Raw genomic sequence first — 26,786 nt, 5'->3', positions numbered from 1 at the left:
GGGTAATACATACGGGTAATAACAGCACTTAGTAAGTTTTTAAAGATTAAATCAACTTTTCTTACAGGCTTAGCTCAATGACGAGCACATAAAAAGCGCTCAGTGTCTATAGCTTTCAGTCTAGCGCCCAAACCTTGTCTAGATTCACGGCAGGCTGACTACGTTTTAACGACGCTCTGGAAAATCAGAGAATTTCTCTGGGGTGTCTTGCTTTCTTCAAAGCTGGGTGAATCCCAGCACCAAGTAGCAGCAGCCCGCGTCTAGCCATCGGGGCCACGAATCCGCCGCGCACGGGTCCCCGAGCCTCCCAGGGGAGGGGCACGCGGGGGTGGGGGGCTCCCCGGCTGTTCCGCCGGCCTCCCCCTCCCCCACCCCACCCCACCCCCGTCCCGCTTGCGGCCGCCGCCAGGGGGCGCGCTCCGATCCCGGCCGGCCTGGCGGCGGGGCCACCGCGCTGCCAGCGCGGACTTGGGGCCACGACGCGGGAGGCGGCGGGGAGGCCTGGCGGGAGGCGGGGACCAGGAGGCCTCGGCGGGGACAGCGGGCCGGGCCTGGCCCGGGCGGGCGGCGGGAGGGGGCGCTGCGGGGCCGACCGGCCGCGGCGCGGAGGAAGTGCCGTCTTCCCGCCGCCTCAGCCGCCTCAGGCACGCCGCGGGGGCCGCCTCAGCCGCGCGGGCCGCGATGTCTTCCCGGCCCGGACGCGACGACGCGGGGGCCGGGGGCGTGCGGCGGCCGCGGGAGCCGGCCGAGCAGGAGCTGCAGCGGCGCCGGGAGCAGAAGCGGCGGCGGCACGACGCGCAGCAGCTGCAGCAGCTCAAGCACCTGGAGTCCTTGTGAGTCCGCGCCGCTCCCGCTCCTCCGCCAGGCGCGGGGTCCGGGTGGGCCGGCGCCGCGGGGGCGGGGGAGGCTGGGTCCCCGGGGACCCGTGCGGCGCTGGCACCCGGACTTCCAGTCGCGCCTCCGCGGGGAGGGAAGGGCCGTTGCTCCGGCGCGCCGAGCGGCCTGGGCCGGCAGGGAAGCTCGGGCTTTATTTCCCCGCCCGAGGTCGGCGTGCGGCCGGGGCTCTGCTTAGCAATGAGGACCGTGTGGCACTTAGTAGGCGCTCGGTGGGGACTTGGGGACTGAACACGCGGCAGGTGCAGTGAGCGCCGCCGTCCTGCCCTTTCAGGGTTGTCGGTTGACAGGGCCCCCCGGGAGCCGGATAAAACCCCCGATCTCTTCATTCGCTGCTAGGAAGGGAAGAGAACACGCCGTCCTCTACCGTTAGTGCGGTGGCGAGGAGAGGGCTGGAGAATGGGGTGAGGGACTTGTCCCTAAAGATCCCAAAGGTGGAAGAGAGTGGAGACTTGTTCTCTTTAGGCTTGGGGGGGGTGGTGGTTTATCAGCATGAAGGGTGGGGGCTACAAAGAGGCCAGTTCCGGCTCAACAAAAAGACTTAGGACCAGAGTCTCCTGTGGTTGCTGGTCAGCATGGCCTGACTTAAAGGGGCACCGTGCGCCCCCAGCTCCAGCGGGTTCGGGGAGAGAGCCCAGAACCCGCGGGAGGAGGGCGGGTTGTAAAGGAGATTGCAACATCAGGTGGGAGGTGGACCTTCCAGTTCTTTTCTGTGATTCTGTCTTTCTGTAATTAGCTTTAGAAGGCAAACTTGTAAGTTTGGTGCTCACGGAGTTCTTCAATACATACTTCGTTTCTATTTCAGGCACTTGCATTACCTAAGCTAAGATGATCATGTAAGGAAACGTCCTCAAAGGATTCAGATTCTTTATAATTAACCTGGGAGCTTTGACACAAAATGCATTGCACTGTTGGAGGCTGGCCTCCTCTTTTCACTGTGACCCCTGAGCTGAATTTCAACTCAGTAAGGCAGTCGTTTCAGGATATAGGTGCTGCATTGCTAGCACCCACAGTCCTGGCCCCTTTGGGCCCTCTGTGGCCCTGACCTGTGCAATGCAGATGTTCAAATATCTTTCCCTAGATAAGCCTGAGCTTCGCAGAGCCCAGTCTGACCCTCAGTATCTTTAACTGTGGGGTACCAGATAGTAGTTAACACTATACATTTATTTTGTAGCTCATAAAGCACTCATAGACATCAGAGAGATTATAACCTCCTTTTGCAGATGAGGAAATGCAGGTTTAGCAGTTAAGTAACCTGATCAAGGATACATTGACCTGTAAACTAGCAAAACTAAAGAGGAACCCAGGTGTCTGATTCCCAAACCAGTTGGATTTTTCCACTTCAGGGATTTAAACTTTCTGGGCTGCTGACATATTTAGTTTGACTAATTCAGGGACTTGTTTGCTTTTAAATCAGAATTTTTATTTTTAGAGTAATACTTTAAACATCAAATAGTACTAAGAGACTAATTTCAAAAAATAGTGGTTCACATCCCTGTTCACACTGCCTGCAACCCTCCCTCCAACCAAGTTTACAATACGGAAACCGTTTTTTCTTCTGGGACTTAACTACTTATTCCCAATTATATGCTTATGATGCTTTTTTAGATTGAACAACAGACATTACCTATAAACTTCATGTCACATACATGAGGGTTTAGTTCCCTTTCCCTACCCTTCTTGCATCCATCCTTCCAATATAGCTCCATGGTAATTTTTGTTAAATCAATAGTGGGTATTAGCATTATTATAACTATTCAGTATTGTTCACTTTTGAGCCAAAGGGTGTTCTGTGATTTGTTTTGCTTTCTAGCACAATTGTTGTTTTTCATCTAGTTAATAAGCACCTCAATTTTTTTCATTTGCTTGAATTTACTATTAACTGCTAATTTTATCTGAAAGACTCTAAAAGCTGAGAGTACTTTTTCTACTTGTTCCTACATATCAGACAGTCTATCAATTTGTTTGTTTTTAAAACCAAAAATCTTCCTTCTGCTCTCCAGTACACTCTGGTTACTTTCTAGACCTGGTGTACAACTGCCTTCATCACTCTTCTGTCTTGGACCCCATTTCTGGACCCTGTGTCTTGTCTTTCTCTCTTTATCTCATTTTGTTTAAGTATATTATGTAACTTCCTATAAAAAGTGCCTTGGGGTGGGGTCCCTGGGTGGCTCAGTTGGTTAAGTGTCTGCCTTCGGCTAAGGTCATGATCCTGGGGTCCTGGGATCAAGTCCCACATTGGGCTCCTTGCTTGGCGGGGAGCTTGCTTCTCCCTCTGCTTGCTGCTCCCCCTGAAATCAAGAGTCGGTTGCTTAACCAGCTGAGCCACCCAGCTGCCCCTTGCAGTTTCATGATGTGAACTTTTTCTCACCAGATTTCAGATTTTTTTTTAATTTTCTAAATACTTCATGGGTATTTAATATTCATATATGATCTGTGTTTTAATTTCCTTCCCTCCATTTTGTTTTTTCGTACTCTTAGACTTCTGTGATCCTCTTTTCATTCTACTTTCTAAAAGACTTATCTTCCAATCTTTCCACCATTGCACTTTTAAGTTTAAGAGCTTCTTGGCCTGAGAATTCTTTTTTTCATAACATCCTATCGTTTCCTCAATAACAAATCTGTCATCTTTGAGGATACTCATTTTTTTTTCATTTGCTTTCTTCTTTGTTGTCTGTTTCTTCTTTGCCTTTTCTTGTGATTTCTTTCACTTAGAGGTTTTTTCCTAATGTGCAGGGATCCTTGGATCTTCCCCGTTAAGAGTGAGGCATTATAAAGCTATTTTGAAGGGAGCAGTTGGGAGAGAGAGAATGCAAAGGTGCTGGTTTATTGACTGGTAAGTCTCACTGTAGGGATATCAGCCTGCAGTGAAAAGGAAGGCAAATAACTAAGTTGTCCAGCCAGCCATGTAAAATGGTTTTTCACAAATTGAATTCAAATTCTTTTATCCCCTGGTTGCCCTCGTTAGGTCCCCTCACACTCCTCTGGTCAGTTTCTTATACTTGACCTTACCTTTTCTTACCTTTTGACCACACCTGCCAGGACCCCAGAGGCATCTGAATCTTTCACCCTGTGCTCTAACCATGCTCCAACCCTATTCAAGTGTCCCTTGTCTGCTGGACATAACAGAATGGAGATTCTGTATATATGTGGCATTTTCATCTCTGCCTTCCACCCCATAGGAGCAAGCTGTGGGAACAACTGGAATTGACTATGCTTACACAAAGGACTCTTCCAAAAAAAATCCTATGCCAGCACTCAGAAATACAAGAGTATTTTTAAGCACTTGGCAGAATAAAGATTTCTTTCCCCATGCCCAGTTGGGAAGATAAGTTTTTCCTCTCTTATCTAAATTTAGTCTTCATACTGCTCAGAGAAACTTATTACAATGTGAATGATATAATAGCAAGGCTTCACAGATGGTACAAAGTAATGGGCCTCCACTAACTTTTTTTTTTTTTAATTCTAAGGATTAACTACAAAAAGTGCACTCTTCTCAACTGTCACAGCGCAGAAGCCAACTACACAATAAACACACTTCCATTCTAGGTCTGGTTGGGTTTTGTTTGTTTGTTTGTTTAAGTAATCTCTACACCCAGTGTGGGGCTCAAACTCACAACCCTGAGATCAAGAGTCACATGCTCTACCTCCTGAGCCAGCCAGGCACCCCCCAGATATGTTATATTTAATAGTTAAATAATTTTAATAGTTAACTATTACTTTAGACTTTGAGAAATATCTTTTTTAACATGTTACATAAACTAAAGAATTGTCAAGCCCTCGGAAAAAACACCAACCATGTTCCTTTAAATTTGGAGAAACAGTTGTAAAATGGACTTTTTAGGAAAGTCCATTGCTATTAATAACAGATTTCAAAATGTGTAGTCAGGGGGCACCTGGGTGGCTCAGTCGGTTAAGCGGCTGCCTTCGGCTCAGGTCATGATCCTGGGGTCCTGGGATCGAGCCCCACATCTGGCTCCCTGCTCAGCGGAGAGCCTGCTTCTCCCTCTCCCTCTACCTGCCACTCTGCCTACTTGTGCCCTCTCTCTATCTCTCTGTCAAATAAATAAATAAAATCTTTAAAAAAAAATGTGTAGTCAGTTCTCATCACATTCCTTTTTCACTTAGGCAAAAGCTTTTACATATTTTTCAGGAAGTGGATTTTAGTTTAGCCATATAGTATTTGTACTCCTCCTGTGGCAAAAGAAAGTATTGTTGGATTATTGGGTATTTATGAAGATGTTACCTCCTCCCTTCCAAGCTCCCTTAAGTCCCAATCCATAAAGGATAGCATTAATGTTTCTAATGAATGGCTACTGGTGGGCTGTATCACCTTCTTAATATAGGCAAATTTCCATTATTCTTGCTAAGAGAGGCCTAGGCATTTGGTTGGCATGCCACGGCTTTCTACCGGAAAATAGTGGAAGTATTTGCTCTGGAAATATCATATCTAAAAAGTTAATTCTGTTTATACCCAAAACAACTTCAGGGACTAAGTCCTCCTCTGTCCCTTTAGAAAAACTCTGGATTAATGATGGCGAGGATGAGAGTGGAGAAGCCTCCATCACCATCCTTATTTGGAAGCATCCAGAGATGAAGCCAAGTGGAAGTTTTCTTTTCTGTAACGATTCATGGCATTTCTCATCCTTCCTCTGCTAGAAAGGAAAAAACACTCCTGTTTTTCTTTTCTACACTCATACTACACTCAGAGCACTACTCTAACTGTGTGGGACTTTTCCAACACCACGAAGAAATTCTCCTATTCTCAGACGACACCAAGTATATGTGTTACAGATCTAATTCTGACATTGTCCACCTGGAGTCAGCATCAGAATCCACAGGTTAAGGGCACAGTTTCACAGGACTTCCCCTCTCCACATGCTTTAGATGTGTCCCAAGGCCAGGTTGTTACCAACCTATTGTCTGTACAGCAGAGGTTCCCCCAGCACCACCCTCCTCTGGTTTGGTTAATTTGCTAGAGCAGCTCATAGAACTCAGGAAAACATTTTATTTACTTGATTACTGATTTATTATAAAAGGTTATAGCTCAGGAACAGCTAGATGGAAGATACATAGGGTAAGATGTATGGAAAAGGGCATGGAGCTTCCGTGTCCTCTCCAGATACACCACACCTCCACGTGTTCAACCTTGAAGGTCTCTGAAATCCATTTTTGGGTTTTTGTTTTTTGTTTCGTTTTTTTTAAATTTTATTTATTTATTTGACAGATCAAGAAAGAAAAAGAGCACAAGCAGAGGGAGCAGAGGAGGGAGAAGCATGCTCCCCACTGAGCAAGGAGCCTGATATGGGATTCGATCCCAGGACCTTGGGATCATGACTGGAGCCAAAGGCAGTCACTTAACCAACTGAGCCACCCAGGCGCCCCAGTTTTTTGGGTTTTTTTTTTTTTAAGATTTTATTTATTAGAGAGAGAGAGCAGGAGCAGGGAGGAGGCTAGGCTCCCTACTCAGCAGGGAGCCCTAGATAGGGCTGGATCCCAGGACCTTGGGATCATGACCTGAGCTGAAGGCAGACGCTTAACCAGCTAAGCCAGCCAGGCGCCCTGGGGTTTGTTTTTGTTTTTGTTTTATAGAGGCTTCATTACATAGGCATGATTGATTAATCAGTGGACATTGGTGATTAATTCAATCTCCCTGGAGGTACGGCTGAAAGTTCCAACCCTCTAATCACAGAATTGGTTCCCCTGGCAACCAGTCCTCATCTTTAGGAGCTTTGCAAGAGTGATCTCATTAACATAAACAGTTTGGTTGAAAGGGGCTTGTTATGAACAACAAACTTTTCACCTTTATAGCTCTGGACTTATTTCAGGAACTGGGAACAAAACTAAATATTAAAAGAAAAGATGCTCCTATGGCCTTTATATAGGAAATTACAAGGTTTTAAGAGCTGAGTGTCAGAACAGTGAAGACCAAATACATATTTCTTACTATAAGTTGCAATATCACATCCACTAAAGTTGTTTTCTTTCACATCTTAAGAGAAGGGCCAAAGGAAAGGCATGCCACTTTTCCCTTGGTCAGTTCTCCCTAACCCCTGTAACCTCCAATATTTAATCTGTTCTGAAGGGTCTTTAAAGCGTAAGAAGAGGGTCGGGATAAAGAAAACGTTAAATCATTAAGTGTTTCTATACTTTGCAGCCATTCTGAAGTATTAAAATGAGTCCTTCCCTGGAGGTTTACAAGGTTAAGGCACAGATCTGAGCTAAAATGCTAATGTATTTCTCCTTATAGAAGAGGAGGACAAATCCCTTTAAGAGTTTGAGACACTCTTTGAGTACACAGACACCCAGCCTCAGAATTTGCTTCCTGTCTCTCGGGCTTTTGGGTCTTTCTCAGTTCAGTCCCTGGCTAGAAATAAGGAGGGCCTGGCCAGTCTGGTGCCTGGGTGCTGCTGAGCACAGACAGGGGACGTTTTCTGCTTTAACAAAGTGATTCTGGTCTGCAAAACAAATGATGGAGGTTTATCCTTGCTAAAATTCGTGATTAAAAACCCTGTAGCTTTGTTTCCCATTAACTTGGTGAATGTCAGGGCCTGGCTCAGATGTTGACTCCTAGCTTGACATTTCCCTTCACAGACTCCTTAGAATTATCTGCCACCACATGAATGTTCCCAGCATCAGCAACCAAATGTGTATGCATTTAATATCTGCACACACTCAACCCAACCCCTGCCTCAGAGAGGGCATGAGGTCATTGTCCTTGTTACTACCTCCCTCTAGCCTCATAGTCTTTTGCTTTAGGCTGAGGAGGGCATTGTCAAAACAGAGGGAAGTATGGTATATAAATTTTATTGCAATAAATAAAAAGTGGATAATTGAGCAATGTGGGGGGAAAATTTTAGAGAAAACTGGATTTAGAACCGTATTTGTACCCAAATCAAATTGTACTCAAGCTCTGAATTTAAAGTGTTCCTGGAGTCTTCTGTTTTCTAGTGACAAACATAGTGCTAGAATAATTACTGGATTCAGCTAGACATGTACTAACAGTCATGTACAAGTGAGCACATGGGCTCTGGCTGTGCGCCCTTGCGCAATTTATTTAACCCATGAATAGTTATTAATACAAGAAATGCATTGCTGACTTAGTATAGTGGTTGCAGCTCAGTGAAAGAACTCTAGATGTCACAAGATCTGGGTGATTGTCCCAATTCGGCCTGTTAATTGGTATAGCTTCCAGTTATTGGAATCAGTGAGGAAAAATGTTGGAACTGATGTTGGAGAAAAAAGACATCAGAGTCCCTGGCCTGCCGTACCTTATTCTGAGATAGTAACATGATAATTTAATATCTATAATAAGGCATATTTTATGAGCCGCACAAGAGAATGGGGATAGACTTGGCTGAATGCTGATGTACCATGTACATGGGGGGGAAAAGCAGTGATTCCTGCAGCCAGATATGGAAAAGGAGTCTCTGAGTCCCATGGCCTAGAAAGGCAGTAAGCCCAGCTGGGGATGGTGTCTGTGGGAAGTCCACTGCCGGGTCTCTGCCCACCTCCACTTAGGAGCAGCCAACAAATCCCTGTAAAGCTGTAGATCTATCAAAAGATGTGAAGACTGGCTTGGGATGGCCAGGCTTCTCTGCTGGTCCACATCTTGGCCTTTGTGATGCTAGTGCTCCAGTCCTGAGCGGCCTCAGGAGGCTGCTGAGAGCAATGACTTGCTTTCAACAGAAGGAGCAGAAGCCAGCATTGTGAAGTGCCTTTTCCAGAGATGGAAGAGTTGTTTGCTGTGACATACTCACCAATGAGGAAACTGAGGCTCGGAAGGGTTAAATAACTTGTCCAAAGTAGACAGCAGTGAGAATGAATCAGAACTCAAACCAAATTTTTTATACCTGTGTTAAAGAACAAAAATTCAACCTAGTAGATTTGAAGATCTAATTGGCTTTATTAATTGATTCACGAATCCAGCAGCATCCCATCTAGCAAGTAGAGAGATGCTCTAAAGAGTTGCACAAAATGGAAGATTTCTATAAGGAGGGTGGTGAATGAAGTTCTTAGCAAAAGAAAAGAAAGGATTGTTCCAGGCCAGGTCACTTTCCCTTAGGAAGAGCAGGGAGTCTTATCTTGTAGATTACCTCAGCTTTTGAGGGAGGATCAAGGGGGCCCATATGACAGATTAGTTTTCTATGCCCTTAGTTCTCTGATACCTAGCACTATACCTGGCATAATTGTTGTGTGGATACTTCTGTAACGAGTAAGTTCTCAAGTTGAACCTTCAGTATTTCCTGAGAATTAAGTTTAGTTTCCCCTATTGTACCTGTTCTTTCTTTTTTTAGGAGGAAAATCAAGTTGGATAAGAATAAGCAGAATCCCTGCTGAGTACAGAGCCCCACATGGGACTCAATCCCAGGACCCTGAGATCATGACCTGAGTCAAAATCAAGAGTCAGACACTTAACCCACTGAACCCCCCCAGTGCCCCTCTGGTTTTCTCTTCTTCAACAATAAAATCCTTGTGCTTAGACACAAAGTTAATTATTACCAGTGAATTTCAGTTCTAGATCTCCACAGGATGTGGTGTAGCATCAGTTTATTTATATGGGACCTCTGACTGCTGGGCATATTTTATTAACTGCTTTAGACATAATGCAGTTTTGAGGTTTTACTAAAAATATCCTTTTTATTTTGGTCTGCAGTGCTCACTAAAATGTGTTACATTCCTCTTAACATGATCGATGATGTTTTTTCTTTTCCTTTCTAGTTATGAAAAACCTCCTCCTGGGCTTATCAAGGTCAGTGTGAAGTTTGTGCCTTTGGTCATTCTCTTAGACATATTTGACTCAGTGCTCAGACTCAGTTACTTGTTATAAAAACCTGTTGCATAAGGTTTTGGACACCCTTTTATGGTAACCCTGCTTCTCCCTGCAGATGCCAGTCAGTTCATACACTTTGGGCTTTCTGTGTCCAGCCTGTGCCTTTGTAGAAATGTAATCAGCCGTGTGTCTGTTCCCTAAGAGACGGTGGCAGCCCCACATGTTCATCAGCCATCGGTCCCCTTCTCCCGCCCTCTCTCTCTTGCTGTGGCTGCCATCTTCTCACAGCTGTGCTCCTTCTCTGACTTGCTGCTGCTTTCCTGAGTATCATCAGCTCAGAGAACAGTAGTCTCTGAGGAGACTGGAAGGCCCTCTAGTCCAGCCCCTGGTGCAGGACACCCCCCTAACCACCCCTGCCCCCCAACCCCCCACCCCTGCTCCGCGACAGCACCTGGCCCTAGAGTCCAGTATCTGTGGGAGGGAGACTTAGAGGGCTCAGTGGAGGTCAGGACAGCTTTCTGCTTGCTCACATTCAATGAAAAAAGATTACAAAACCTTCTTTCATTATAAATATAATATTCATGGGAGCTGAAAACAATCAGAAGGTAAAAAAAATAATAACAACAATACCTTAATTGTGTAATGAAGTTATTTGGTGGTGAAAGCACACTTCAAAAATACAGCAGGTGCGAGATTGTAAAACATGACAGTGGCCTCCGAGGGATAATAATCTTTTTTAATTTAACACGTTATTTTTATTTCAGGAAATCTTGTTTAATTCTATACTTTGCTTCATTCCACAAGGCTTTTAAGGTAGCAGAAAAGTTTGTGATCTGAATCTAATTTTTGTGATCTAGAATCAGGATTTGGAGCTCACAAATCATTCCTAAGTGAACAATACTAGTAATATTTCTCTAAGAGTAGCTGTGTCATTTTCATGATATGGTTCTTCTGGTACATTTATTTCTGGTTTTTCTGTCAGGTATAATTTGTCTTTCTTTCTAGTACTTGAGAGGGTAACTTAGGAGGACATGACGTGTCCAGCCCGTGAGAAAGGCAGGCAGGGCTGTGTCCTGAAGCAGGTGGGAGAGAATGCCGGTGCTTTTTTGCCATGTTGTGGACATGTTGTTTCCTTTTTTAGGAAGATGAGACTAAGCCAGAAGACTGTATACCAGATGTACCAGGCAACGAACATGCCAGGGAATTTCTGGCTCACGCACCAACGAAAGGACTCTGGATGCCACTGGGGAAAGAAGTCAAAGTTATGCAGTGTGAGCACGGGAGAGTTGCAAGTAACACTCCTCATACACGCAAGTTATATACCACAGTTTACAAAGCGCGTTTACTTCCTTTTTTTTTTAATTTGTTCTCACCGCAGCCCTGTTAAGTCAAGGCACAATCTCTGTTTCATAGTTAAGGAAGCTGACCTGCATATGTTAGTGAGTGGTCCGAGGTAAGAGGTAGAGAGGAGCTTTGACTCCAGGGCTTCTGACTCCAAAGGCTGGGGTCATCCACAGGGACCATAGCTACCTTTGGAGTTCACTCTTTGGTAATATTGCAGTAACAAAAAGGATATTCTGTTGTAGAAATGCCATGAGGGACAAGGAATGTGTTGGAGGGCAGGTCCCTTTGGGTCTTGCATCATTCGCCCCCCATCAGTGGTGTTAAGGTTTCATCCATGTAACCTGGGAGGAGCTGTGGGTCTAGAGCAGGGTGCTGTACATGCACACCCCCACCCCACCCCAGCCGCAACACCTTCATCCAGCTTAAGTGGTATTTAGTATTTGAAGAAAGGGTACTGCTGCCTTTTAAAGACATTTGTACAAAGATTCTTCATGCATGTAATTAAAATAGCAGTTCCTAGTCCCTTTCCCCCATTAGCCTCACCCTAAAGGTAACCATGTAAACCTCTCTTAAGAAGGTTATTTGGGGGCACCTGGCTGGCTCAGTCGGAGGAGCATGCAACTCTTGATCTGGGGATCATGAGTTGGAGCCCCACATGGGATGTAGAGATTACTTAAATAAAATTTAAAAAAAATTTTTTTTGAAGTTTATCTCCATGTATCTAAATAACAGGGTTATATTCCTGCCTCTTGATTTTTTAGGTTTCTTCATTGTCTGTTGACTTCTTACTCTAGAAGAGTTTCAGCTTTTTTTTGTGCCTCAACCACACCTCATACATACTCTATCTCCCATTTTCTCAATACGTTATATCATAATTTAAATAAATCTTTTTTGTATATTTATTATTTTCAGAATTGAATCATATAATAAACCAATTGCATTTCCTTTCATACATCCTGCATAATATTTTGTTTGCCCTGCAATTAATAGTTGTCTTTTTGTTGTTCTTGTTTTTGCTTTTTTCTGTGTACTGATTTCTAATTCAGCTCCTTCAGATGCTTGAGGTATTCTATTAGTTTTTTTCCTCCTAAAGAGAGTTGTTCCCCCTGCTATCACCCAGGGACCTTCCTTCAGCATTCACTCTTTGGTTTCCCTTAACATCCTTCTTGTGTTTGATCTCCTATTTGCCGTATCTTGCATCTTTTTTGTTACATTCTCTTGCTGTGGTAGAGCACATTCTCTAGTAGCTGAGAAGTGGGTTTATGGGAGGTAAATTTTTAAGACTGTATTCTTCTGGAAAAATCTCTATATTTTTGGTTTGCTATTTAGTTAGAATTTTGTTAAAAACAAACTTCCTTCAGAATTTTGAAGGCACTGCTTCGTTGCCTTCTCATTTGTAGAACTGCTGTTGACAAGTCCAAAGCAATTAAGATTGTGGGATGATTTGATATGACCTGCTTTGTTGTTGCTGTCTGTTGTTTTTTATTCTTCTTTCCTAGAAGCTTATGAGATCATCTTATTCCCAGTGTTCTGAAATTTCACAAATTATTTCATTGATTATTTCCTCCCCTCTGTGTTTGCAATTCTGTTATTCAGATGAAGGACTTCTTAGATTGATTTTCTAATTTCTGATCTTTTCTCTCCTGTTCTTGTTTTTTGCTTTCTAGAATATTCCATCAACATAGCTTCCAATCCTTCGATTTTTTATTTCAATTCCAAAAGCTTTTTTCTTTCATGATTTTTTAATTCTTTAATTGTTGCAAAATGTTCTCTAAGGATGCTAATTTTTTCTTCTCCCTAATGTTTTTATTTCTTCCAAATTGTTTTCTATTTATTTTTTCACCTTTTTCATTTATGAAGAGGCTTTCAGGTGACTTAAAGAACAGAAATATATTATCTCACAGTTCTGGATGCTATCAGTCTGAAATCAGGGTGTGAGCAGGGTTGGCTTCTTCTGAAGACTGTGAGGGAAGAATCTGTCCCAAGCCTCTCCAAAGATCCTATCTCACAATGAGGTCACATTCTGAGGTACAAGGGGTTAGGACATTCAACATAATGACGGGACAGCATAGAGGGGGCAACACTGTTCAAGCCATAACACACTATTTTTAAAAAATCACACTTTGATTTTTGCACAGGATTGCTTAGTAACTAGGCTTATTTCGAAAACCCAAGATTAAAGGATGCTTGAGGAAGCGATTGATTTCTGTTTTCTGGTGTCTTACATGATTCATCCACTAATTGCATTTGCTTTGGAAATTGAAATCTAATGAAGAATATCTTTAGTATGATCTACTGATACTTTATCTTGATTAAGTAAAACTACATCATCTTACAGAAATATATCCCTTTTCTTTGTTTTTAGGTTGGCGTTGTAAACGGTATGGTCACCGAACAGGCGACAAAGAATGCCCTTTCTTTATCAAAGGCAACCAAAAGTTAGAACAGTTCAGAGTAGTAAGTAAAACCCAGAGTTTCAATTTACATTTGCCAGAGGTGGTGAATGTCAGTGACTCAGGCACTGACCAGTGAAATGGAGGTTAACATGAAATACATTCCCAGGGCCTTTTGGCCAAAGTATCTGGTATTAACTCTGTTAAACTGAATTTGTGTGACAGATTAGCTCATTAGTAAAAAATTAACTTTTATTAAAGTGTTATTTGCTTATGCCTTGGGAACACTGATTTCTTTTTCTGAAAGACATTGTTATATATTCAGTCACTTTTTACTTATATTTTAAAAAATTTTGTTTTGGGCGCCTGGGTGGCTCAGTTGGTTGAGCAACTGCCTTTGGCTCTGGTCATGGTCCTGGAGTCCCGGGATCAAGTCCCGCATCAGGCTCCCTGCTCAGTGGAGAGTCTGCTTCTCCCTCTGACCCTCTTCCCTCTCGTGCTCGCTGTCTCTCATTCTCTCTCTCTCAAATAAATAAATAAAATCTTTAAAAAATAAATAAATAAATTTTGTTTCATAACTAAAATCAGCATTCTAGTTCCCAGTCTTTATGTAAAGATTAAATATCTATTATAAACTAGATATGTATGTATAGATGATATATCCTCTTTGCATGACAGTAAGATAGATGTCATTTCCCCACTTTATTTTCACAGTCACCTCCCAGGGTTGTTAACTCACCATTCAGTCACTGTTTCAGTCAGCTTAACTATGCTGTTACCAGAGAGATTGGCACTATCACCTTATATCAAACCAGGGTCCACAAACATTTTGCCAGGACTTTAAGACATTTTAAAAATTGTACTTTCATTCAAAAAATTTGGAGAAAATAGGGGCACCTGGGTGGCTAAGTCGTTAAGCATCTGCCTTCGGCTCAGGTCATGATCCCAGGGTCCTGTGATCGAGACCCGCATCGGGCTCCCTGCTCAGTGGGGAGCCTGCTTCCCCCTTTCCCACTTCCCCTGCTTGTGTTTCCTCTCTAGCTGTCTCTCTCTGTCAAAATAAATAAATAAAATCTTAAAAAAAAATGTGGAGAAAATATTCTGTATAAATCAATGCTACCTGGAATGGCAATTTTACAGTATCTAATTTACAGATAGATTGGTGATAACGCTCAAAAAAAATGAACAGATTCATGTATTTTTAATTCAGAAACCTAAATTCTAAGAACAGATCCCAAGCCTATAACAAAAATCAATATATACAAATTTTTATGAATATATAAGGAATTATTCAGAATTACATCTGTGACTGAAAATTAGACTAAAGAAAATAGGAAACAACTTCAATGGCCAGCATACCAGCATAAGGACTGTGACACAGAAGTCATAGCTTTTAAGAATTATGTTTGGGAAAATGTTCATGAAAACATAAGTGAAAAAAAACAGAATTATATATATAACGATTATAATATTTTGTAAATTATGAATAATGAGTGGAAGAACCATATTAAGATGTTAGCAGTAGATATCTCTGGCGGGTAAGACTATAAATATTTTTAACTTTTTTATCTTTAATATATAAAATTTTTACTAAACATTTTTAAAGATAATTCACATACCATAAAATCCAGTCTATGTGTCATCATATTCTTAGTAAGTATTTTAAATTATACAAATATTTCAAGAATACATTTGCTTTATTTTAACAAAATTGACATGTTACAGTAAGGTTTTTCACAATTGATTTTTTAAGTCCAGTACTGCCTCTCTCCAGAGCAAATATGCATTATGTAGCTTGATGAGGACACTTCCATGCTTCTTTCTGGGCACATACATATGTTTTTGTGCAACTATACGTGAGTCATTCTTACATATCATTTTCCAACTTGTTTTGTTTAATATCTCTTGATCATCTGTCCACACAGAGCAAAGAGAATTACCTCAATATTTCTTACCTTGAGTAATATTTAATAATGATTCTGCCATGTTTGATATCCTTAAAAAGGCTATTCAAATTGTATAATAGGAAAATCTTTTTTTTGTAGCTTCCGTGAATTTGAAGTGATGGTGACCCTTAGCGAGGATTAGAACATGTTAAATATAAAATTACACCAAACAGGAAAAAAAAAAACTGGTTTCAGTGAAATATGGATTTAATTTTTATTTAACTGATAGTCCATGGTGCCTAACTCAACCTTAACCTTTCTCATTCTCAAGGCACATGAAGATCCCATGTATGACATCATACGAGAGAATAAAAGACATGAAAAGGATGTAAGGTGAGATGGTCCTGGTGATAACAATACCCTTTTAAAGTCTGAAATTATATAAAGTTGGAAACACTCATTCCGGTATTAGATGAGTGGTCTGGTAACTATGGTACTTCAATTGTGAGCTATTTGGAAGGCAGGACTCATCACAGGAAAGGCCAGTGGGTGGGGAACGGGAGGCCAGCCTCATTCCACTTGGGTTAGCAGTGGGCTTGGTCCTGCCTGCTCACACCCTGATGGATGATTACTTAGTTTATCTTTAAGGATCTGAGCTATTATTAAAAGTTATCCTTAGACATGAATAAAGATAAGATGAAGAAAGTAGAGGGTTTGTTTTTCTCAAACTGGTTCCGTGGAGTTCTAATTGTTAAGGAGATAGATTACCTAGTATGAACTTGAGTGGTTGTGGGTCGTTGGGGAGGTAATGGAGAAGTGGCATCTATTCGAAGTTATGTAGTAAGGACTGGAGAAACATGCAGAAATACTTTGGACAGTGAAAAGAATACAGAATGGCTTGTACACTGTGTACAGTCCTGTCAAAGAGACATGGGTGTGGACAAGAATAGGGAAAACATGCAGAAATAAAAATAAGTACTATCTTAAGTAAGGTGGTTATTCATGATGTTTTTTACCCTCACTGCTGCTCTTATGTCATTTTTATCTACCTTTTTTTTTTTGAGTTAAATATGGTTCTTTGGTTAATCTTCTATGTTTAGGATACAGCAGTTGAAACAGTTACTGGAGGATTCTACATCTGATGAGGATGGAAGTAGCTCCAGTTCCTCGGAATGTAAAGAGAAACACAAGAAAAAGAAGAAGAAAGAAAAGCATAAGAAAAGGAAGAAAGAAAAGAAGAAGAAGAAGAAACGAAAGCATAAGTCTTCCAAGTCGAATGAGAGTTCAGACTCGGACTGACAACAACTTGACTTGTTCAACATTCTCTTCTCCCTAATCAGACACTGTGGCCAAAGACCAGAGGATGTGGAATCGGGGAGGACTAGGAGAGAGCCGCCTAGAGAGCAGGGTATTTGGTGTCACGTGTGTGAATTCTCACCTGCCTTCCAGCAAAGATGTGACCCCAGGAGGGTGAGTTGTACTTCCCCAGGCACTAGCTCTGGACAGCGGCTGATTTCAGGCAGGAAAGCTTTGTTCAATGTTGTCCTCCCGCTGATCCCTGCAGTTTGTGATTCCTTCGAGCTGCCTCTGCCAGGGTGGCCCGACCGAGGGAATGAGTCTCTGAGGAAGCTCCAGGTGCTGCTGCAGCCTTCCCCTCCCCAGGGCGCTACTTAGTTCCCAGAGACTTCAGATTTGACTCTTCTCTGTTGTCGAGGATAATAAAAGCTCATTATTTATTTTTTTAATGTATTTCTTTTTTATTTCTGAATAATACATGCATGTGCTCCAAATTTAAAAGGTATACAGGGTTGAATCATGAAAATTCTTCCTTCTTCCTTTCTCCCCTAGCTGCCTATATCCCTTTGCCGGTGGCTACCGGTTTTACCAGGTTCTTGTTTGGTCTTCCAGAAATATTTTATATATCACGATAAATATAGGGGTTTTTTTTGTTTTGTTTTTTTGGTTTTGTTTTCCCCACAAATGCCATAAACACTCATATGAACATTGGGGTTTTTTTTTTAACAGCATAAAGCAGATTATTTTAATATCAAGTACATTTAGCATTGTTGCAGCAAAAGGTGTGTGTTTATAATCACCGGAGATGGTTTAATATAAAAGCAATGAAAAATCTTGTGTGGCAACACTGTATTTCACTTGCTTGGATCTTACTGCCTGAGTCCCAAAATTTTTCCGAGTCATTGACTCAGAAAATTTTTAAGAATATAGGGGAGGGGCGCCTGGGTGGCTCAGTTGTTAAACGTCTGCCTTCGGCTCAGGTCATGATCCCAGGGTTCTGGGATCGAGCCCCACATCGGGCTCCCTGCTTCGGCAGAAGCCTGCTTCTCCCTCTCCCACTCCCCCTGCTTGTGTTCCCTCTCTCACTGTGTCTCTTTCTGTCAAATAAATAAAATCTTTAAAAAAAGAATATAGGGGAATTATTATATGGGGTCAGCTACCTACGTCCCAAAATACATCCCTCACTTCCTTCATCTTCCTGTTGGTTAAACACAGCCCACCTGTGCTCCTCTGTCTTTGTGCCACAGCCCATCAGTGTGGTGCCTGCAGCTAAGCGAGAGTAAGTCTTGATCTTGACTGAACTATATAGAGATAGATCATCCTCACAGGTGTCCCTCCCTCTTCAGCAGGGGCATTCCTGTTTTCAGGGCCCCAGTAACTCTTCTCCCATTTCTGTCCTCTTTCCCTGGGGGTTGAATTCCACCCCCCTTAAAGAACAGCCAATCCAGTCCCAGAATGGACCCATCTCCTACTCATCAATAAATGCTCCCAGTCTTGGCCTTGGAATAGTAGTACCTGAGTAACACATTGGTACAGAATGGAATCAGCAGGCCAAGGTTTGTGTTTTCTGAAAATTCTAAGGGCAGTTAATTCAGGTGTCCTTTACATTTATCCTAGGCATCCTAGGTCAGCCTGCAAAACATGGGCCATTTGACCTCTCCTATAGGTCTCAGTGTTTCCTACTCATCTCATAACTCTTCTAGAAATTTCTTACTGTCCTTCTGGAATCTTATTCATGATAAAAGTATTCTTAAACAATATGAAAGTCTGCATCAATGATTCTCAAATCTTTGGGGCATCAATATCAACTACAGTGCTTGTTAAAACAGAGATTCCTGTGCTCCCAGACTTCCAGAGTTTCTAATTCAGTAGGTTTGTGGTGAACCTGGGAATTTTCCTAACAAGTCCCCAAATGATACTAACATTGTTGGTCTGAGAACCACACTTGGAGAACCACTGCTCTGTATCTTTAGCCTCTTAATGGAGCCTTCTTCCACTTCCTGCTTTAACTAGAAATCTGGCCATCTCCTCCAACCCTTGCAAGGTAACTACTGTCCCTACTCCCTCACTCTGGTTTTCTCTATCTTTTGTTTCTGGCTTGATCCGAGAGTCCCATTACTTAAGCCTGTCATCTCCCTTGACCTGTGGTCCTTTTGCCCTGGTTTCTCAGAAAAACCTCAAACCTCTTCTGCATCTATAACGAGACACTAGAGAAAAATCACAGGGCGCCTGTGTAGCTCAGTCAGTTGAGCAACGGACTCTTGGTTTCTGCTCAGGTCATGGTCTCAGGGTCACAAGATCAAGCCCCGTGTTGGGCTCCATGCTCAGACGTGGAATCTGCTTGGGATTCTCTCTCCCTCTTCGTCTCCCTCTGCCCCCATTTGTACGTGCTCTCTCTAAAAAAAATAATAAAGGGGCGCCTGGGTGGCTCAGTTGGTTAAGCGACTGCCTTTGGCTCAGGTCATGATCCTGGAGTCCCAGGATCGAGTCCCGCATCAGGCTCCCTGCTCAGCAGGGAGTCTGCTTCTCCCTCTGCCCCTCCCCCATCTCATGTGCTCTCTCTCATTCTCAAATAAAATCTGTATCCCTTTTAAAAAAATTAAAAATAAAATAAAATAAAATCTTTAAAAGAAAAATCACACAGCCATATAGATTGCCATCCCCACAAATTCATCATCTCCAAACTCTACTGAGCCCATTAAGCTGAATAGCAAACCAAAAGTTTGTTAGTCACCTACTCAAACCTTCATTCTCATACATCTCCTCTCAAGTGGAGCATTTTCCACTCCTATTCAGGAAGTCATTACAAGACCTCAGACCTCCCTTCACCAAGGCATCCTACCAATCAATCATCATAGTTGTCGTAGACAGAATTCTAAAATGGCCCCAAGATTTCCTGCTAATCTCGAGGACTGTTAATATGATGAATTTTACTTTCGTGATTAGATTATTTTATAAGCACAAGAAAAGGGAAATTATCTGGATGTTCCTAATGAAATAGAGGAACTCAGATTCTAGGCCTGTGAAACATTCCTTGTGCCATTGCTGACTTAAAGATGACAGGGCTACAAGGGGATACAAGGTAAGGAATGCAGCAGACTTAATTACTACAGGAAGCCCTAATTAAGAGGCCCCTGACCCACACCAGCAACTAAACAGGGAACTCTGTCCTACAGCCAAAGGGAACTTAATTTTGCAAACCTCGACGACCTTGGATGCAGAATCTTTACCCAGAATCTCCAGATAGGAGCCCAACTCTGCTGACATCTTGATTTGGGTCTTGTGGGACACTAAGCAGAAAACCCAGTTGAGCCTGCCCAGATTTATGATCTATAGAACTGTAAGATAATAAATGTTTTAAGCCATTAAGTTTGTGGTAATTTGTTATGCAGAAACAGAAAACTAACACAATGGTTTAATCAGGTTTCTCTTCCTGTCAGGCCAATCTCCACCTGTGCCCTGGACCCCAACTCTCAGCCAGCAGTGGAGGGCAGGGATTAAGAGCACTGGCTCTGGAGGATCCACACTGCCTGGTTTTGAAATCCAGCTGCACCATTCGTGAGCTATCAGACTGTGCAAGTTGCCTGACCTCTCTGTGCTGCCATTTCCTTGACAGATAATATTTACCTCCTAGAATCATCGAGAATTAAGTGACTTGATAGTTGTAAAACATCTAGAACACAGTTTGGAACATTTCAATTGCTAAATGAATGTTAGTTGCTCCTGCATACTTATGCTATCATCATTATCTGTTCCTGCTTCCTCAGGGATCTTCCTCCTTTCATTATCCCACTGCACTCTCTGTTGCCACTGGCATTTAAAAACTGTTTTGAAATTATAACAGTAGGGGCACCTGGCTGGCTGAGTCAGTAGAACATGCAACTCTTGATCCCAGGGTTGTGAGTTCAAGCCCCATGCTGGGCGTGGAGACTTCTTAAAAAAAATTTTTGTTTCAGTAAAATTTTAAAAGTAATACATGATCATAAAAAGTTCCCAATTCAGAACCATTACAGAGTAAAAAGTGAAAGGAAAATCTACTTTAAATGGTTTTAAAGAGCCTTCAAGATCTTTTAAAAAATACATTACCAGTTTTTTAGTTTGACATAACTGAAAAACACTATGAATACTATTCTATGACTTCATCTCACTCTATCTTGGCAGTCTCACTGCTTACTAACAAGCTTTAAATGGCCACAAAATCCTTGGTGGGAATGTGCTACTTACCCATTTAACCATTCTTCTTTGTGCAATTCAGTTGTTTCTTATTTATCCTTCTGTGGAATGGTGATTTATGAGAAATATGTATTTGGTTGTTGTCAAAGGGAGAATGTTCTCTGCCCTTCAAGGTCCTTCTAGCTGGACTAAGAATCAAACTGACATGAAACAGAGTAACAAGAGAAAATCAAAGTTTCCTACATATGAAATTCCAAAGACAGTGAAGCCATAAGACGCTTATATGAGCTAAGGACAGGAGTAGGGGACTGAGCAAGACATTACCAGGGAGAGGAGAGATGCTTGGAAAACAAAGGCTGCCCTATCACACAAATAAGTATCTTAGATAAAGAGGAATCTGTTAATAGTGCTCTTCCTGGTACAGCCAGGAAGTTGAGGGGGAGATAAAGAGCTTTTCCTGAATCGGCTGGGTTTTGATTGCTTTTAACTCAATTCATGTCAAAGTGACCCATTTGAAGCAGCCTGCCCTTGGTCCCGTACATGGTCATTCAGATGACCAAAATATATTTCTCGTATACGTTTGGTCTTTATCTACAGTTTCTGGATCACATCTCCCCAAAACACTTGGAATTTCATGACTGAGGAGAGCAATGGGAGAATTTTTTCTTTTTTTTTTTTTTTTTTTTTTAGTATTTGGTCTCCTGTTCCCGGTTCCTGAAATCACTTCAGAGCCATAAAGGCAAAATGAGTGTTTTGTTACTCATAACAAGCCCCTTTCCACCACAACTGGGTTTATGTTAATGAGGTGAATTTTGGAAAACACCTAAGGATATATAGCATCAGGAACTTTCAGTCCCACACCCCTGATTTCAGGGGAGAGTAAAAGGGCCAGAGAGTGAATGAATCACCAATAGGCAATCATGCCCATGTAATATGGAGCCTCTAGTATATTTGAGAGCTTCCAGAAGGGTGAACACACGGAAGTCCTGGAAGAGTGGCGAACCAGGACAGGGCATAGAAGCTCCTCACCCTCCCCACATACAAGCATCTGTTATGCCTGGCTGTTCCTCAGTTACATCCTTTTATAATAAGCCAATAATCTAGTAAGTAAAATGTTTGTGTGTGTTCTCTGAGCTGCTCTAAGCAAATTAATCGAACCCAAAGCAGGGGGCATTGGAACATTCAATCTAGTCTATCAGAATCATAAGTGATAACCTGGGCTTTTGAGTGGCATTTGAAGAGGGGTGGGGCAATCCTGTAGGACTGAGCCCCTTACCTGTGGAATTTGATACTCTCTCCAGGTATTTAATATCAGAATTAAGTTAAATTATAGGACACCCTGCTGGCATCCTGAGAATTCCCACACACACATTGGAATTGGTTCCAAAATCTTTCATCTTCCCACAAACACTAATGAAAACCTATGAGTATATATCTTAGTGTACATATGTGCATATTTCAAAAGAATAGCTCTTTAATAGTGGAATTACATATTTTAATTTTCACATACTACCAGATTGCCCTCCAAGAAAGTCTGTATCAATTTTCACAACCTCTTACCTTGTTTAAAGGGGTCCATTTCCCTGCCCAAGAGCAACTAATAACTTCAAGGTTCTTTCATCTCTTTAAAACAAAAAAAAATCCTCCCTTGATCCCATATCTGTCTAGCTCTTTCCTCTCCTTTATAGCAGGAATTTTGTTTTGTTTTGGGTTTTTTTCTTTCTTTTTTCTTTTTTTTTAAGATTTATTTTGGTGCGGGGAATGAGTCGGGGGCAGGGGGCAGAGGGAGAGAATCTTCAAGCAGACTCCCTGCCAAGCGTGGAGCCTGACTTGGGGCTCAATCCCACGAGTCACAAGATCATGACCTGAGCAGAAACCAAGCATCAGACACTCAACCCACTAAGCCACCCAGGAGCCCCTTAAAGATTTTAAAGTAATCTCTACACCCAACATGGGGCTCAAACTTACAACCCCAAGATCAAGCACTGCATGTTCTACCCACTAAGCCAGCCAGACACCCCTACAGCAGGGTTTTTGAACCTTGGCCCTATTTATTTCAGGGGCTAAATCTTAGTTGTGGGGGTCTCTTCTGTGCATTGTAGGATATTCAGCATCATCCCTAGCCTCTACCTACTAGATGCCACTAGCACCACCATTCCTCACTTGTGACAACCAAAAATATCTACATACAAAGGAATAAAACTGGAACCTTATCTTATACCACACACAAAAATCAACTCAAAATGGAGTAAACATTTAAATGTTAAGACCTGAGGGGCACCTGGCTGACTCAGCTGGTAGAGCATGTGACCCTTGATCTCGGGGTCATGAGTTCAAGCCCCACGTCGGTCGTAGAGTTTACTTTAAAAAAAATAGTAATAATAAAAAATAGATAGATGATGTTAAGACCTGAAGCTACAAAACTCCTATAAGAAAACATAGGAAAAAGCTTCTTGACATTAGTCTTGACACTGAGGTCTTGGATATGACACCAACATATTAAACTAAGAAAGCTTTTGCACAGCAAAGGAACAATCAAAATGAAAAGGCAACCTATGGAAGGGGAGAAAATATTTACAAGCCATATCTCTGATAAAGGGTTATTATACAAAATATATAAAGAACTCCTACGACTCAACAGCAACAAGCTGATTTTAAAAATAGACAAAGGAATTGAACAGACATTTCTCCAAAGAATAACTATCAAGTACATTAAAAAAAAAAAAAACTGATGAGGGAAATGAAATGCAAATCAAAAGCACAATAAGATATCATCTCATACTTGTTAGGATAGCTGTTATGAAAAAGAAGATAAATGTTGGTGAGGATGTGATGAAAAGAGAACCCTTGTACACTGTTGGTGGCAATGTAAATAAGTGAAGTTGCTACCAAAAACAGTATGGCAGTTCCTCAAAAACTTAAAAATACAATTACTTTTTTTTACTAACCCCAAGTCTAAGTATATATCCAAAGGTATTAGAATCAGGATCTTAAAGAGGTACTGCACTCCCATGTTTATTGCAGCATGATTCACAATAGCCCAGACATGCAGACAATGAAAATGTCCATCAACAGATAAATGGGTAAACACAATGTAGTATTATTTAGCCATAAAAGAGAGGGAAATCCTACAGTTTGTGACAACATGGATGAAAGAGGAGGACTTTATGCTCACTGAAATAAGCCAGACACAGAAGACAAATACTACATTACACATGAATCTAAAATAGTCAAACCCACAGAAACAAGAGGGTAGAATGGTGGTTCCCAGGGGCTAGGGTGAGGGGGAAACAAGAAGGTATCAAAGAGTAAAACGTTTTACTTATATAAGATAAATAAATCCTAGAAATTGACTTTATAGCATAGTGCCAACAATTAATAATACTATATCATATACTATTTTATGAAGGAAGATCTTATGTCCTCTATATATAATTTTATATAGAGAGACTTTTACATATGCATAGAGTTTTATATATATATATATATATATATATATATATATATATATATATATATATATATATATATATATATGGAGAGAGAGAGAGGGAGGGAGGGAAAGAGAGCATGCATGCATGCATGCAGGAACAAATGTTTAAAGGTTTATGGCATAGATTGTGGGGAATATTTTCACAGGTATATACTTATTTCCAGACTCATCAAGTTGTATACCAATGTGCAGCAATCATACCTCAATAAAACGGCTTAATAATAAGATAAATAAAATGTATGGAAACAGCCTCAGTTGGGAGTCACTGAACAGTTTCTTGAAAGAATTACCTATACAGTTGACCCTTGACAGCATGGGTTTGAATTCTGTGGGTTCACTTATACGCAGATTTTTTTCAACAAATAAATGTATTTTCTCTTATGATTTTAACACTTTTTCTTTAACTTACTTTATTGTAAGAATACAGTATATAATACATACAACATACGGAATACGTATTAACCAATTATGTTACCTGTTAAGGCTTCCAGTCAACAGTAGACTATTAGAAACTTGGGGGTGGGGGAGTCAAGTTATACTTTTTGCACAGGGTAGCTTTCCTCTATGCCCACACAGAGCACTTTGTTCTTTCTTGCTCTTTTATAAGAACAGTTCTTTTGAATCAGGCACCCAGTCTTATGGTCTCATTTAACTTTAATTACTCCCTTAAAGTCCTATTCTCCAAATGTAGTCACACCGGGTGTTAGGACTTCAACATATGAAGCTTGGGACATAATTCAGTCCATAACATCTCTGGAAGTGCTCTTGCTAGGACCACCAGTATTGCCATTGTTATCAAATCTAACAAATCCTTCCTAGTTGTTTCTTTTTTTAGCATTTGACACTGTTGACCACTTTTTCATGAAAGATCCTTAGCTACTGGATTTCATGATACCTTTTCAGATGCTCTAACCGAACTATCTCATTGGCTGCTCCTGCTTACCTTCCGGTGTAACTCTTGGCTTCAGTCCTTTAAATAGGAATGTTTCTCACAGTTCTGGCTTAGACCTTCTCTTCACTCTTCTGTTCTCAGTGACTCTTATGGCTTAAAGTATCAATACTCTGCTGATGACAGCCCTGAACACTCTCCTGAGCCCTAGACTTACTCACTTCGATGTCCTGTAGGCATTCCACCATTCTATCGGCTCTCAAGCAAGATACCTTCAGCATTTTTTTACTCTAAAGATGGTGCCAACAGTCACCTCAATTCTGAGTCAGAAGCCTAGCCCAATCCCAGAATCTCTCAGCTGCTCCTCCTGTGTGCTTCTCAATACCAAGGCACCTAGCACACTCTAAAGTGACTATTTCCTTGCCTGACTGCCCTATTTCTTGCCTGACTGCCCACTAATCTGGTAACTTCTTGAGGGCTCAGACTATGCTCCCTGTTCTATCCTCAGCCTCCAAAACACTGAATGACATATTAATGTTCAATACAATTTTACTGAATGGATAGATTCTCCATTGGAAGTACCAGTGCATACCAGTGCATACCATACTGCACCGCTTGTGTCCACCCACTCATGAACAGCAGGCCCAACCCACACGTGGTGTTAGATGGAGGAGGGACAGTAAATTACCCCTCCAATTGAGAAGGTACTTTGAAACCAGAAAACAGCAAGCAACTCCCTACAGTTTACAATTTTCTTTAGAGTAACTCACTGACAGGGGATCAGATAGTTTACGATCCAGGCATCCACACAACTATTCTCCATAAAGTCCAGAACCTTAGTCCCCAGATTTTATAGAGCAAGGGGGTCCAGAGGACGTTGTAATGAGGTCAAAGGCTCTAACACCCGTGTAGCAGAACTCAGGACACAATCTGTACGTGGTGGGGTGGGGGTGGGCATAGAAAACTGTTATCTCTGGTAGTTATTTAAAAAATTAACTACATAGGGGTACCTGGGGGCTCAGCTGGTTAAGCATCTGCCTTCGGCTCAGGTCATGATCCCAGGGTCCTGGGATCAAGTCCTGCATCAGGCTCCCTGCTCAACAGGGAGCCTGCTTCTCCCTCTCCCGCTCCCCCTGCTTGTGGTCGTGCGCACTCTCTCTGTCCAAATAAAATCTTTTTTAAAAAAATTTACAAAAAAAATTAAATAAAAGAATTAACTACATAATGGGGATATACCATAGAAGATATAGCAATTATCATTAGCACAAAAAATGCACACCATGGTTCAAAGGTGCGACAAGTACACCTGCTTCATGTGTCATGTCATGAAAATGAAAACAGTACATTGAGTACAAGCAGATATGGCTGGAGAAGGTTAGGTTACATAGGATACAGGCCAGAACTGGAGTTAAAGCAGTCCTGAGCTGGGAATAATGCAAAGTCATACATCTTTATGTAAAACCGGCTTTGTAATACTCTTTCCCTTGCCTCCACAGCATTGCTATCACATTTTACATTTCACTATGCTACCTACAGAAGTATTAGGTTAGTATAAGGAGTTACAAATACAGAAAATATATGTTCACACAGCTTAAGTAGAGACAACACTGACTGGTCCCATGCATATATACTCATATATGCCTCC

General features: G+C 41.8%; 1 protein-coding gene across 2 annotated transcripts; it reads left to right on the top strand.

Annotated features, from left to right (window-relative positions):
- Positions 1-569: 569 nt before the first annotated feature.
- Positions 570-24,166, top strand: RP9 (RP9 pre-mRNA splicing factor). 2 transcript variants are annotated; one of them, XR_003607423.2, is made up of 7 exons: positions 570-833; positions 9,616-9,646; positions 10,809-10,938; positions 13,377-13,468; positions 15,622-15,683; positions 16,391-16,760; positions 20,027-24,166. XR_003607423.2 is itself a non-coding variant. In XM_028092272.2 (6 exons), the coding sequence occupies exons 1-6, from the start codon at positions 682-684 to the stop codon at positions 16,587-16,589; spliced, it is 666 nt and encodes a 221-aa protein (XP_027948073.1). In that variant the 5' UTR covers positions 570-681; the 3' UTR covers positions 16,590-17,035. The 2 variants fall into 2 exon arrangements, 1 of the variants encoding a protein (XP_027948073.1); XM_028092272.2 differs by lacking the exon at positions 20,027-24,166 and having other exon boundaries at positions 16,391-17,035.
- The last annotated feature ends 2,620 nt before the right edge of the window (positions 24,167-26,786 follow it).

This window comes from Eumetopias jubatus, unplaced genomic scaffold (assembly GCF_037043125.1).
Source record: "Eumetopias jubatus isolate StellerSeaLion01/CBP00866 unplaced genomic scaffold, mEumJub1_p1.0 scaffold_14, whole genome shotgun sequence".
NCBI classification, from domain to species: domain Eukaryota; kingdom Metazoa; phylum Chordata; class Mammalia; order Carnivora; family Otariidae; genus Eumetopias; species Eumetopias jubatus.
This window is presented reverse-complemented; position numbering and strand designations above follow the sequence as displayed.

Excerpts from the sequence above, each read along its gene's own strand:
- RP9 (XM_028092272.2), top strand. The coding sequence starts at position 682 with ATGTCTTCCCGGCCCGGACGCGACGACGCGGGGGCCGGGGGCGTGCGG. Across the intron at positions 9,647-10,808 it reads CTCCTCCTGGGCTTATCAAG|GAAGATGAGACTAAGCCAGA; the intron begins GTCAGTGTGAAG and ends TTCCTTTTTTAG. Across the intron at positions 15,684-16,390 it reads AGACATGAAAAGGATGTAAG|GATACAGCAGTTGAAACAGT; the intron begins GTGAGATGGTCC and ends TTCTATGTTTAG.